Source organism: Siphateles boraxobius, unplaced genomic scaffold (assembly GCF_051911475.1).
Source record: "Siphateles boraxobius isolate OS27281-9 unplaced genomic scaffold, OSU_SipBor_1 13, whole genome shotgun sequence".
Taxonomy (NCBI): domain Eukaryota; kingdom Metazoa; phylum Chordata; class Actinopteri; order Cypriniformes; family Leuciscidae; genus Siphateles; species Siphateles boraxobius.
This window is the reverse complement of record NW_027508733.1, coordinates 30,517,107-30,532,242: the sequence shown is the minus strand read 5'-3', so window position 1 is coordinate 30,532,242 and position 15,136 is coordinate 30,517,107. Positions and strand designations below refer to the sequence as shown.

General features: G+C 39.2%; 1 protein-coding gene across 3 annotated transcripts in view; it reads left to right on the top strand.

The window, feature by feature from the left end:
* The window catches only part of grm7 (glutamate metabotropic receptor 7), a 242,035-nt gene extending 230,118 nt beyond the window's left edge, over nt 1–11,917 (top strand). The window contains exons 10-11 of one of the 3 annotated variants that reach the window (XM_077226986.1): nt 1,914–1,935; nt 10,478–11,917. In XM_077226986.1, coding sequence (XP_077083101.1) covers nt 1,914–1,918 — 5 coding nt within the window. In that variant the 3' untranslated portion in view covers nt 1,919–1,935; nt 10,478–11,917. Of the gene's footprint in view, nt 1–1,913; nt 1,936–10,450 lie in introns of all 3 variants that reach the window. The other 2 variants (XM_077226985.1, XM_077226984.1) reach the window with 2 other exon arrangements.
* Nucleotides 11,918–15,136: the final 3,219 nt, after the last annotated feature.

Sequence of the window (15,136 nt, the reverse complement as noted above, 5' to 3'; positions counted from 1 at the left end):
AGCCCCTGATTATATGTTGCATGTTCTCGTTTTTTTATTTATTTTTAAGACAAACCATAAATTTTTGGACAAAATTGATGGATTTATAGCATTTTGAAAAAAAAAAAACTTTTAATTGATCATAAACAATATTGTTGTTTGATTTAATAATCATTGTTTAACATGTTCAGACTGAGCCAATAAAACATTTTAACAGGATAAATTGAATATTCACAAAATGTGTGGGTCTAGGTAAAAAAAATAATTTTCCGGAAAACTATTGAAATGGATTTATAGCGTTTTGGAAAAGAACTCCTCATATATATATATATATATATATATATATATATATATATATATATATATATATATATATATATATATATATATATATATAAAATAAAAAAATACTATTCATTTAAAATAACTTTAATTAATAAGCCATCAACAAAACTCTAAACTCTGAAAGTTTACTCTAAAACTGTAAACTAATCGTTTACAGATTTGCAGGATAATTTAAATATATATATATATATATATATATATATATATATATATATATATAAGAATAACACATATTAACAAATGAACTGTTAAGCCTCAGAATGTAATAATGTTTGTAAATGTTATAAATAAAAGTTAGTTATTAAAGGGTTAGTTCACCTAAAAATGAAAATAATTTCATCAATTACTCACCCTCATATCGTTCCAAACCCGTGAGCCTTTCATTTATCTTTGAAACACAAATTAAGATGTTTTCATTTAAATATTTAGATATTGCTGTCCCTCCATTGACAGCTATGCAACTACCACTTTGACGCTTCAAAAAGTTCATAAAAAGATCCATAAAACGAATCCTTATGAATTGAGCGGTTCAGTCCAAATTTTCGGAAGAAACTTGATCGCTTTATATGATGGACCGATTTAATATAGACTTTGATTCACATGTAAACATTGATCAGCGAACATACACAGAGGCTCAACAGAATGACATGAGGGTCAGTAAATGATGATTTTTTAATATTTAATTTTTATTTATTTATTTTTTTAATGTTAATTTACAAGATTTAATTTATTCCTGGTATTTATAGATTTTCAGGTGTAGTCCTTATTTAAATATCTAAAAAATTAGTAGTCATCTTTTATTAAAATCACTTATAAATGTGTGACCATTATCCCCGAGCTTAACCCTTAAAGTTGCTTTCCCTTTAGCCAGGGGGTGTAATGGCGAGCTCATGTCTCAGGGTGCAGTGCTTGCAAGATTCATTGCAGAATGTCACCATGAGCTGAAATTCTGTTGCTTTGGCCTGTTGATGTTGCAGCATGAGCTCATGTCAGATATAATGGAATGAAGTCATCTGCTGAGAATGACCACATTTCCTCTAATGAACACAAGATGGTGGTCCGTACACCGCAGAGAGAGAGAGTAATAGCGCAGGACTTGTTGAGCCCACAGGATTAGCATGCCGTCACTGTCAAAGGAAAGCCATGGTTCTTTGAAAAAGTAATGAAATTCCAAAAGATGAAAAGTACTTTTTGTGTTGTTTATTCGGCTTTGACTGGAATTGCAGGTCTATGCAATCTTTCAGCTTTTTTTGGGATTCTCAAATAGCTACTGCACATAAAGTGAAAAAAATAATTATGGCAATTTCAAAAATGACGCCATCAAGGTTTTTTTTTCTGACAGTGGCAATGCTTTCCTCGCATTATTAGATATGCCATTCTTAGTTGTGAGAAATGGCATATCCAAAGTCAGAAATCTCCCCATCACCTTAGCACTTATATCTATGCTAAAATACACCCACCTTCTAACCTAGCTTGAACTTAAACTGCCATTTTAAATTTCATGACTGTTTGGACCAATCAGAACCTCTGCTTTGATTCTATTGGACCAATCAGAAACAGCTCACCAAGTACTGTTTTTTTCCCAACAGGCTAATTCTCATAATTTATCAGGTAAGACCAAATTAATCTTCTACTTTTGGTTGTGACCTTGCTCGCTTTTTTAACGCTGGTCGAAAGGACGAGATGGAAATAATAATCTGTCTTTTGTGGCTCTCAATCACAAGTTTCACAACTTGTGATGACAATCCCACAGTGTCTCTCAGTAGAACTAGAGAATGAAAATCATCTTTATTGTACCATGTACCATTACATGTTGGTGGTTGGTGGTTCAATCCCCGGTTCCACCTGACCAAGTGTCAAGTGTCCATGAGCAAGACACCTAACCCCAACTGCTCCCGACGAGCTGGGTGGCGCCTTGCATGGCTGACACCGCCGTCGGTGTATGAATGTGTGTATGAATGGGTGAATGTGAGGCAACTATGTAAAGCGCTTTGGTGGCCATTCGGTCTGTGAAAGCGCTATATAAATGCAGTCCATTTACCATTAGACATCAACATTAAATTTATTTAAAAATGCAGTGGCAATATGCCCTACACAATATGAAGGGTAGCGTCATAGTCAAGACCACCTAAGCCGAGACCAAGTCAAGACCAGTGTGTTAAGAACAAGACAAGACCAAGACCAGTGTGTGTTGAGACCAAGAAAAGACCAAGACCAGTGTGTGTTGAGACCAAGACAAGGACAAGACCAGTGTGTGTTGAGACCAAGACAAGACCAAGACTTTGAGGGGTTGAGACAAAGATCAGTATGTGTTGAGAGCAAAACCAAGACTTTGATGGTTGATACCAAGACCTGTGTGTGTTAAGACCAAGACCAGTGTGTGTTGAGACCAAGGCCAAGTCCAGTGTGTGTTGAGACCAAGACCAAGTCCAGTGTATGTTAAGACCAAGACCAGTGTGTGTTGAGACCAAGACCAAGTCCAGTGTGTGTTGAGACCAAGACCAAGACCAAGTCCAGTGTGTGTTGAGACCAAGACCAAGTCCAGTGTGTGTCGAGAACAAGTCCAGTGTGTGTCGAGATCAAGACCAAGACTTTGATGGTTGAGACAAAGACCTGTGTGTGTTGAGACCAAGACCAGTGTGTGTTGAGACCAAGACCAGTGTGTGTTGAGACCAATACCAGTGTGTTGAGACCAAGACCAAGTCCAGTGTGTGTTGAGACCAAGACAAGACCAAGACCAGTGTGTGTTAAGACCAAGACCAGTGTGTGTTGAGACCAAGACCAAGTCCAGTGTGTGTTAAGACCAAGACCAAGACCAGTGTGTGTTGAGACCAAGACCAGTGTGTGTTGAGACCAATACCAGTGTGTTGAGACCAAGACCAAGTACAGTGTGTGTTGAGACCAAGACAAGACCAAGACCAGTGTGTTTTGAGACCAAGTCCAGTGTGTGTTGAGACCCAGACCAAGACCAAGACCAGTGTGTGTTGAGACCAAGAGCAAGTCAAGTGTGTGTTGAGACCAAGACCAGTGTGTGTTGAGACCAAGTCCAGTGTGTGTTGAGACCAAGACCAAGTCCAGTGTGTGTTGAGACCAAGACCAGTGTGTGTTGAGACCAAGACCAAGTCCAGTGTGTGTTGATACCAAGACAAGACCAAGATAAGTGTGTGTTAAGACCAAGTCTAGTGTGTGTTGAGACCAAGACCAAGACCAGTGTGTGATGAGACCAAGACCAGTGTATGTTGAGACCAAGACCAAGTCCAGTGTGTGTTGAGACCAAGACCAAGACCAGTGTGTGTTGAGACCAAGACCAGTGTGTGTTGAGACCAAGACCAGTGTGTGTTGAGACCAAGACCAGTGTGTGTTGAGACCAAGACCAGTGTGTGTTGAGACCAAGACCTGTGTGTTGAGACCAAGACCAAGTCCAGTGTGTGTTGAGACCAAGACCAGTGTATGTTGAGACCAAGACCAAGTCCAGTGTGTGTTGAGACCAAGACCAAGACCAGTGTGTGTTGAGACCAAGACCAGTGTGTGTTGAGACCAAGACCAGTGTGTGTTGAGACCAAGACCAAGTCCAGTGTGTGTTGAGACCAAGGCAAGACCAAGACCAGTGTGTGTTGAGACGAAGACAAGACCAAGACCAGTGTGTGTTGAGACCAAGACCAAGACCAGTGTGTGTTGAGACCAAGACCATGACCAGTGTGTGTTGAGACCAAGACCAAGTTACTGGTCTCGAAGACTACAACACTGCTAAAGAGTGCCAACAAGACTATAAACACAGCATAAAACGAAAGTTGCGATAGTCTTTTTTTCTCTATTGTGACGTGTAAGTGTTGATAAGTGAAACGGCTTCTCGAACAAGAAAAAAAAAAGTAGGGCCCCTGCTTCGTAAACTTTGCCCCTGCAAGCTCACATTCATCTGCCTCCACTTTTGAGTGCCACGCCTACATCTTAGTAATCCTCAACCGATGCATAAAATCAAGTCCCCGCCTTACATTTTTTTCTTTTTTGATAATACTTTGCAGTCAGATGTATGTCACAATAGGGGAAAAACATTTATCAGATGTTGTTCATTCATAGCTCAGGAGACTTAATAAGTTCTCATAGACATTTAACCTTAGCTGTCTCATTGCCATTTAGGAAAAACATCTAGGAAAAACTGATTTTGAACGGGGACATTATTTGCAAAACCAGATGAGTTTTTCCTCATCTACATGCAGCAAGCATTTTACATATTTAATGTTTCCAAGAAGAGTGTCTAAGCTAAAGCTGAACATAGTTCTGAAACGGTGAACTCAACTGTCAGAGGTAATCAGATGACACGTGGAAGATCCCAAGCTTCAAATGCAAGTCCCACTGCTCAATTCCCCTAACGCCCCCGTGATGGCATGGCAGACTCTATCGCAGGTCCCAAAAGAGCCGTGAACCATCTGTGTCGGCCTTCCCTGTGCACTCACTGTTCTTTCTCTCTCCCTCTTCTGCTATATAACATGCTCTGACTCTCTAAATTATTTTTATGGATATGTATGCATGTATATGAATGTCCTGAACCCTGAGATATCTGACACCCAGGGGAATAGACCTTAAAACTATTGAGCCGAGATGGCATTGCCAAGAGCGGAATGCCATAATCATCGCCCTCATTCACAACAATTTTGGTGGCACATGCAAATTCGAGTCTAGTTTATATGCGAGTTTCATCACTGAGACTGAACTGGCGCTGGACTTCACTGCAAGAACGCAGGACAAGTTTTGGCGCCAAATAAAACGGCTGGATTTTATGCATCTGTAAACAGTTTGCATCAAAAGCGATGTATAGATTTGCTCTGACAACAGCGATGATTCATATTTTATTTATTAATTTTCACAACTCAACCGTTTTTGTGCTTTCAACAGAAGTCAATATCTTAATGATCCTTACCCTTGCGTAAAGAGAGAGAGAGTGTGCAGTATTACCAATGTTAATGGCCCGTATTATAATCTCATCCTAATAAAATAAATATAAATGAACCCTATAACATTTTTCTTCCATTGTAAAGATAATTCTGTTCTGATAGATACAGTGAGTTCTCTTTTTCAGTGATGTTCACAGTAATTTGTTGCGGTAAAGTGACCATAATTTGTTAATTTCAATGAGCCTCATTGGTAGAAAGAATTTCTTTGAAAATTGTTCATTATGTTTGTAAAAACACTCTTTCACAATTATTGCATCATGCAACAGACTTTTCACGGTATCTTTTGTACGCATGTACGGTAGTTGTTGCATTATTCAATGTAACTGTCTTGTTATCGTTCATAAAACTGCATTATTACATTATGCAACGTAATTGTTATGCTATCATTTGTAAAGTCACTGTTACACAATTGTCGCATTATGCAACGTAATTGTAACACTATCGTTCGTACAACAATTTGAGCGTAATTTCAGCATTTTGTGAAATGATCATGTTTAAAATCATTCTTACATAATTATTACATTACAAATGTTGATTTGACAATTACATTGCATAAAGTCACTGTAAACCAGTTGTTTCATTATGCAACGTAATTATAACGCTATCGTTTGTATAACCATTTGTGCGTAATTTCTGCATTATGGGAATTGTTTAAAACCATTCTTGCATAATTTTTACATTATGCAACGATTGCTGTGTTATCATTTCTAAAGTCACCGCTACGCAATTTTGTCGCATCATGCAACATAATTATAACGCTATTGTTCGTACCACCATTTGTACGCAATATTTGCATGGAGTGACTTAGGGTACGCTTACATGACAACGATATGCTTAAAACGGAGTTTTACGTTTTTCCTTCGAGTTTTCCGCGTACAGACGACACCATTATCAAAACGATCCCTATTCACACGGATCCACGAAAACGACAAAAAACCTGTATTCTGCTGCCAGGCCATTAGATGGCGCTGAAACACTATAGGCTGAACACGTAATACGCATGTGCATGACGTCATAGTCTTCAAAGGTTCGCGTTTTTGTTGTTTACACAAAGACCTTTTTCAAAAACTTGCACTTTGAAACCCGTTTCCAAACGGTTGCATTTTCAGGCACCTAAAAAGCCGTTGTCGAGTAAACAAATGGCCAAAACACGTTTTTAGTTCAAAACGGTATCCTGTAAACAGCCCCTAAATTGAAATTCTCTCATTTGTAAAATGATTTGGAACAATTTTCGTATGATTTATTTTACACATTTAAGTAACTGCCACATTATCATTTATAAAACATATTTGTATGCAATTGTCACATTATGCGGCAACATTTTCACTCAATCATTCAAGAAAAAAAACATTGTTTCGTAATTTTGGCATCGGGACAATTGTCATATTGTTGATAATATTCCTAAAAAATTTTTGCATTATATTATGCAATCCAGTGTGGGAATGTGCAGTACAAATGATAATAAAATAGTACTATGCAAATGAGAAGCCTAACACCAAATCCAAAAACCATCCCCATTCGCCATGCCATGGTTTCCATCCATATCTGACGTTCTGTTGTCAGACACACATTTTCAACACTCTTCCCTTCCCATGAGGAAGACTGCAGATGTGAGATAAGAGCTATTAAGATGTTTTCGGTGTGCAGTGCTATAAGGGCATACTGCAGACGGTTAGAGGATATGTAATGACTTCTGGATGAACTTTGATTATGTGAAGGAATGTGCTGTAGTCTGGAGGTATCACAGCTGGTGGTGCAAATAAGGTCTTTAAAAGGGGTCAGATCACCTTTAGTTTATTTTACAGGGAAATACAGTCACCTTCTGTCAACTTGGTCCCATATTCTGTCTATCTTCCTTTATTGTCCGTCACCGTAATGTAATTGTCAAATATAAGAGGCAATAGTCCAAACAATGAGTGTATTTATTTATTTAGTTAGTGTGTGTGTGTGTGTGTGTGTGTGTGTGTGTGTGTGTGTGTGTGTGTATGTGTGTGTGTGTGTGTGTGTGTGTGTGTGTGTGTGTGTGTGTGTGTGTGTGTCTGTGTCTGTGTGTGTGTGTGTAAATTAGGTCACCCTTTTCTGAGCTCCTATTATGTGTATTATAATATATATGTTTTTTGCATATTAAGTGCACTTTCCTCAATCCACATTCATCAAGTCCACATTTCTGAATAGATGGAACTCAGATTGACATTTAACTCAAATACTAAAGGGGCTACTGATACTTAAAGGCCACAGTGATCTCTCTACTTGGTAACCTTTACTTTTAAATATTTTGAAGTTCATTTACATGCAAAAGAGCACAACAAGCATCCGTGGATAAGCGCTGTAATTTAAGACTGGAGTCATTTCGTTACACAGAGTCTCTGCAAACACATCAGCGGCAGCTTGTGAAGGTCACGCTGTTATGACTGAAGACATTTGAGGGCTTCTTACATAAGACTTATGCGATATTCATATGCTTTTTAATTTTAAGTTGCTCTTTCATCATATAATGAACACAGTTATTTACATTTATGTGAGTTCATACTGTGGGTTAGAAATGCATCATATCCCCTTACTGTAACTATTATAGTATTAAGTAGCATAGAATATTCCCAGAACCCTTAGTGAACCTCTCAGAATGCCCTAATAACCACCAACCGCCCAAACAACCACACCCTAGAACACTCAAGCAACTACTCAATATCCTAGCAACCACTCAAACCAGTTTAGCAACGACCCAGAAATACCATTGCAACTGCCTAGCAACCTCTCAAAACACCCCACAACTGCCCAGAACACCCTAACAACCACTCAGAACATGGTAGCAAACGCATAGAAACCTCTCAAAACACCATTCAACTGCCCAGAACACCCTAACAACCAATCAGAACATGGTAGGAAACGCATGGAAACCTCTCAAAACACCATACAACTGCCCAGAACACCCTAACAACCACTCCGAACATGGTAGCAAACGCATAGAAACCTCTCAAAACACCTTACAACTACCCAGAACACCCTAACTACCACTCAGAACATGGTAGCAAACGCATAGAAACCTCTCAAAACAGCCTACAACTACACAGAACACCCTAACAACCACTCAGAACATGGTAGCAAACGCATAGAAACCTCTCAAAACACCCTACAACTGCCTAGAACACCCTAACAACCACTCAGAACGTGGTAGCAAAACGCATAGAAACCTCTCAAAACACCATACAACTGCCCAGAACACCCTAACAACCACTCAGAACATGGTAGCAAACGCATAGAAACCTCTCAAAACACCATACAACTGCCAAGAGCACCCCAACAACACCTCAGAACATGGTAGCAAACGCATGGAAACCTCTCAAAACACCATACAACTGCCCAGAACACCCTAACAACCACTCAGAACATGGTAGCAATCGCATAGAAACCTCTCAAAACACCCTAAAACTACCCAGAACACCCTAACAACCACTCAGAACATGGTAGCAAACGCATAGAAACCTCTCAAAACACCCTACAACTACACAGAACACCCTAACAACCACTCAGAACATGGTAGCAAACGCATAGAAACCTCTCAAAACACCCTACAACTACACAGAACACCCTAACAACCACTCAGAACATGGTAGCAAACGCATAGAAACCTCTCAAAACACCCTACAACTACACAGAACACCCTAACAACCACTCAGAACATGGTAGCAAACACATAGAAACCTCTCAAAACACCCTACAACTGCCCAGAACACCCTAACAACCACTCAGAACATGGTAGTAAACGCATATAAACCTCTCAAAACACCATACAACTGCCCAGAACACCCTAACAACCACTCAGAACATGGTAGCAAATGCATAGAAACCTCTCAAAACACCATACAACTGCCAAGAGCACCCTAACAACCACTCAGAACATGGTAGCAAACGCATGGAAACCTCTCAAAACACCATACAACTGCCCAGAACACCCTAACAACCACTCTGAACATGGTAGTAATCGCATAGAAACCTCTCAAAACACCCTACAACTACCCAGAACACCCTAACAACCACTCAGAACATGGTAGCAAACGCATAGAAACCTCTCAAAACACCCTACAACTACACAGAACACCCTAACAACCACTCAGAACATGGTAGCAAACGCATAGAAACCTCTCAAAACACCATACAACTGCCCAGAACACCCTAACAGCCACTCAGAACATGGTAGTAAACGCATAGAAACCTCTCAAAACACCATACAACTGCCAAGAGCACCCTAACAACCACTCAGAACATGGTAGCAAACGCATAAAAACCTCTCAAAACACCCTACAACTGCCCAGAACACCCTAACAACCACTCCGAACATGGTAGCAAACGCATATAAACCTCTCAAAACACCCTACAACTACACAGAACACCCTAACAACCACTCAGAACATGGTAGCAACCTCCTATTAACCTCTCTAAACACCCCAACACTACCCAAAACACCCTAACAACCAATCAGAACACAGTAGCAACCACCTAGAAACCTCTCAAAACACCCAAACACTACCCAGAACACCATAACAACAATTCGGAACACAGTAGCAACCACCTAGCAACCTCTCAAAACACCATACAACTACAAAACACCTTAACAACCACTCAGGACACAGCTAGCAACCATCCCAAAACACCCCACCACTATCTAGAACACCCTAACAATCTATCAGAACACAGTAGCAACCACATAGCAACCTCTCAAAACACCATACAACTACGAAGAACACTCTAACAATCAACAAGAACACAGTAACGACTACCTAGCAACCTGTCAAAACACCCCACCACTCAGAACACAGTAGCAACCTCCTAGTAACCTCTTAAAACACTTTAACAAACACCCAAGCCCCCCACTCGGAATATCCTAGCAGCCAATTAGCAACCTTTAAAAGCCCATAGCAACCACTCAGTGCACCCAAGCAACCAACAAGCAATCTATCAAAACACCCAACAGCTACCCAGAAAACCCTAGCAACCACCCAGAACATCCAAGAACCCACTAAAAACTCTCAAGCAAACACAGAAACTAGCAACTGCAGTTTCTAGACTATTTTCATTCCATACCAAAAAATTGTCCCTGTCAGGCCTCCTGACAAGAATCAATGAATTCCTCTCATTCTTAGTGAGAAAAAAAGGAAGAAATATCAAATGAAAAGCAATCTTTCATCTTTCTCTCCTCTCAGGTCCGGCCGCTAAGAAGAAATACGTGAGTTACAATGACCTTGTGATCTGAGGGCCTCCATCACAGGAGGAAGGTGATCGATGGCAGTTCCTGGTCTCTCTCGGCTCTTTGGCACAAAAGTAAAGCGGAAAAAAGGCTTTTGGTTTACCTCTCTTTCCATCCTTCTTTTTTCCGAGGGCCAAGACAGTGACTGGGCCCTCAGCTAAACCATGACAGAGGATCTCAGTTGATTTTCGACACCTTTAAGAAAAATAAAAAGGCAAAACCACCCCCCACCCCCAAAAATAAAAAAAATCACAAAAATAAATTGACATCTGCATAAAAAACAGTAGCAGGAATCAACGGATTGTACAACCAGAGGAAATAGATTTTTGTTGTTTTTTTTTTTCTTCTGATGGAGGTGTAACTGTGGCACAACACGACTGACCTCCTGTCAGTCAACGATTGAGGTTGCACTTGCCGTGATGGACCTTCGACAAGGCGTTTGTTCTGATAATCCATCACAGACTTTATTCAGGGCGCTGATGAATCGACATCGCTTTGGAATGCTGGGCCGAGAGGTCCTCCTCATCTTTAAATGTACTTCCAAACTGCAAGTTTTTTGGGATTTTCCGTGCAAATTTGTGTGGTTCTTTCAGCATTTCCGTTTTCCTTTGCTGTCGGGATTTTTACGTTTCAGTTTTTTTCTTTCATTTTCCTTGCCTTTCTGGATGCACATTGTATTAAAGCCATATTCTTCTCTATGAGATCTCATTCCTGAAATATTTTCTGTTTTACGGTCTTTATTTTGAGGGATACCATTTGATTTTCCCTTTTAACATGATAAATGTGACCGTATGCCTCACATTTTTCTACATTCCCACCATGTTTGTAAGGGTTCGTAGACCACCGACTGTGTTGTTAGTGACTTTGAGAGATGTTGCATTGGTTTTACAGTAACTAAACCCTGGTGACCGATGGTGTTTCTGAATTATTTTTTAAAGAAAGTGTTCACGTAGCAGTTGTCAATGCATGCTTGATATGTTTGATGTTGAAGTAAATGAAAATCTCACCACAGTTTTCTTACACTGGCCTGTTTACAGATAATTTTTAAAGCATTTATTGATTTCTCTCTTTTATCCTTAAGTACTATCTCATGAATTTCTCAGACATTCACTCACTCAAGGCAGAATATGGCTTTAATTTGTCTTGGAATTTTTAACTGCCCCAGAACTTATGGAGAAAATTGTGCAAAAGATATCAATATATATTTAAAAAAATATATGAAAAAAAAATAAAAAGCATGTATGTTTTATACTGTTTGTACTAAGTATTCATGTTGCCCTTGCTGCTTATGTGCTGATATTGTGGAAGACTTTTATGTTTGGCCACTCATGCAACTATACTGTGGTGTTGTCCAAGAATGTACCAACATGAAATAAAACCATTTGGTTATTTTTTATTACTTTATTATTATTTTTAATAGTAGTAGTATTAGTAGTATATTATTCGTGAATGTGCTTGCTTGAATTATGTTTGTTAAAATTGTTCCCACTTATTATGCACTGACAACTAAAAGTAAACCAATTTTTAGGCTGATTTATTTGCACAAAGCCACTGGAGCCACGGCATTACGTTTCCATTCAAAGTTGTGAATTTAACATTTGTGCTAAATTGGGTTACCGCATAAAATATTTGCAAATAAAGCAGCGTTTCCATCCCATGCGTTCAAGAAAAACAAAATCATCACTTCCTGGGTAATTGGCGCAAAATATCTGTAATAAAAATGCACATAGGAATCGTTCTTCAAAAATCTCTCAGACAGCTTGATTGTGCTTTTTTTTGTGCTTGATCGAGCCTCCGAAAAAAAACAAAAAACGCAACTGGAAATATCTCTATAATAATGATATTCTAGCAATGCTTTTAAGAAACAAAAGAGCTAGTTTTGAATGACTGTCAATGGAAAAAGATGATTTTGTACTCAGATGTTGTATTTACATCATCTGCCAGCAAGTGCTTAATGTCCTATGCTAAACAAAAACTCTTAAAGAGGACATATTATGCCCTTTTACTAAGTCTTGATTTTGTTTTTGGGCTCTACTAGAATAGATTTCACGCTTGAAGGCTCAAAAAAAAAAAAAAAAAAAGAATTTCCCAAATGTGTCATTGTTGCAGCACCTCTCTTCACAGTCTGTCAGTAATGCTCTGGGTTACGTTTCCCACACAACGACGTAACTCACTGCTTAACCACCATAGTACGATGCATCGTTGGAAAAACTAACTAGCTAGTCACTTACGTATGTTTCTCAAAAACAAAGTAACTTTGTCGCACATCCGTCGTACGAACTAAGTTGGTTGTTCAACAAATATTAATGCCGTCATACTAATGAATCAGTTCTAGATCTAAGTAATGTCAGATTATTGCTGTAAATAGTGAACATTGCATCCAACGACTACTTCGCTATTTTTGTTCTCCATTGTTTTGCTTTATTTTCAGATCTTTCATTCAACTCAAATGCTGATGGCGAATGTTCATTGGAATTATTTTTTCGGGAAAACAGAATCATTGAACTATGCTGGTAACAATGGAACTTCCGACCATATTTGGCTAATATGATTTTGTTTCTGTCTCTATGAAGCCCCTCCTTCCAAAAAGTGCAATGTGCTCTGATTGGTCGCCTGGACCAATGTGTTGTGATTGGTCAACTGATTTTAGTGTGTTTTGGGAAATGTCACACCCCTCACCATAACCGTGAATTTCAACACACTACTAACTAACTCAACGAGGCCTCGTCCCTTTATTTTGAGTAGAAGAAGAAAACTCAGTACTACAACTAAAGCGTTTCAGGAAGTTCAGAAATAGTATTCTTTCACACACTAAAGAATGATTTTTTTTAAAGCATAGTAGCACCCCCTATAATTTAGATTCAGTTCATACTATTACTTGCATAAGCCTTGTCTACCACAATCCCACAAGGGACAGTGATGGAAACACTTCTGTTTAAGTTCCAGTAAGAAAGCATCTTCTGAATTATAAAATGGGATCAAAGCTGTGTTTGATTGGCGGTGCGTTAGCGCACAAGCGTGTGCGCGGTTGACAAGCACTGCACTGTCAGCAGAAGGCGTTGTGTGCTGGAAGCTCAGGCCTGTCAGATGATGGCAGAGAACCGTCTTTCAATCACAGCTGGAGAGCGAAAGTCTAAAGTGTCTTTAATTCTGAAAGTGAGGGGCTGAAGGAAGGAAATCTGTGTGGCTTGCAAAACACATTTGCTAAACCACTGTCATGGCTCAACTGTTTGCTAACGCATCTTCGACTTGTTTACGCCGCAACAAATGTCGTGGCTCAGCATGTACTGAGGACATTGATGCATATAAGGTCATTACACATTTGATAAATAACATTTTGATCATGAATTTCACCTTCTATGTAATCAAAATGGTTCTCTTTTTAGTTGTTTACCAGAGAAAGCTATGTTAGCATGCTATTTGGCTAATTATATATTAATCGGGCAGTCTAATTATGTACTAAGCGAACAGGCTATTGAGGTGTATTTTAAGGGTATGTTTACACAACAGTGATATGATATGAAAGTTTTTCCTTTGAGTTTTCCATGTACAGATGACACCATTGTCAAAACGACCCACATTCACACGGATCCACGAAAACGACTAAAACGCTGTATTCTGCTCCAAGCCATTAGATGGCGATGAAACACTATAACTTGAGCACGTAATACGCATGTGCATCACGTCATCGTTTTTGTTGTTTACACGGAGACCGTTTTCAAAAACGTGCACTTTGAAACCCGTGTAAATAGCCCCTAATCAATTAGTTGTGTGTTAAGCTATAAAGCTAATCTACTGAAGTTTGTGCGTTAACCAGTTAGTTTACAAGTTAATGCACTTGCTTATTATACTTTAATTTACTTACACATACAACCAGCCAATAAGACTGGGAAGTCAGCTGTAAAATCTGGTTCATAATTTAGTTTAATTTTTAATGCAAATTTATCAATTTCTTCTTCAATATAATCAAATAACATTCTTATTAGATGTTTCTATTATTTGTTAGCAGGCAGACGAGTAAGAACCTGTGCAAAAAGCCAGCCAATCAGACTGGAGATGCTATTTTTCAGCAAGTTTTTGCCTTCATGTGTGTAATGTGTCTGAGAAGGTGGTGGTCCGTGGACATGCTGTCTGTGACTGAGACTATTGACTTTCAGTTTGTCGACGCAAGGGAGCCATCAAACGATACCCGTAACCTCCTTCTCAAGGAACGGAATACGAACATGATTGAAATGATTATTCTCACAAAGGTTTGGAAGTAAAACCAATGCATCTCTTCATTTCCGCCCGGCATGAGGGCTTAAACTAAGCAAAATGGAGACCTAAAAAGACAGACTTGGTCACAAATTGATAGGTCTCCGATCTGATGAGGTCTTTCCCTCTATCAAGCAAGGAATAGCAGGTGTCAATGGAACCCAATTTATACAATCCACGGGAATGAAAGTTATTAACCTGCTTGCCAGGGAATGTGTATTTGCTTCTTGGCCTTTCCATTTGGTAGCGGGGGGACTCAGGATATTGAGATACGACTCAGGACACATTGATCTATTTCAGCTGCATCTTAAGTAAGTATTTGACATTTCCTCTCAGGCATTTCAGGCTGCTGCGCAACATG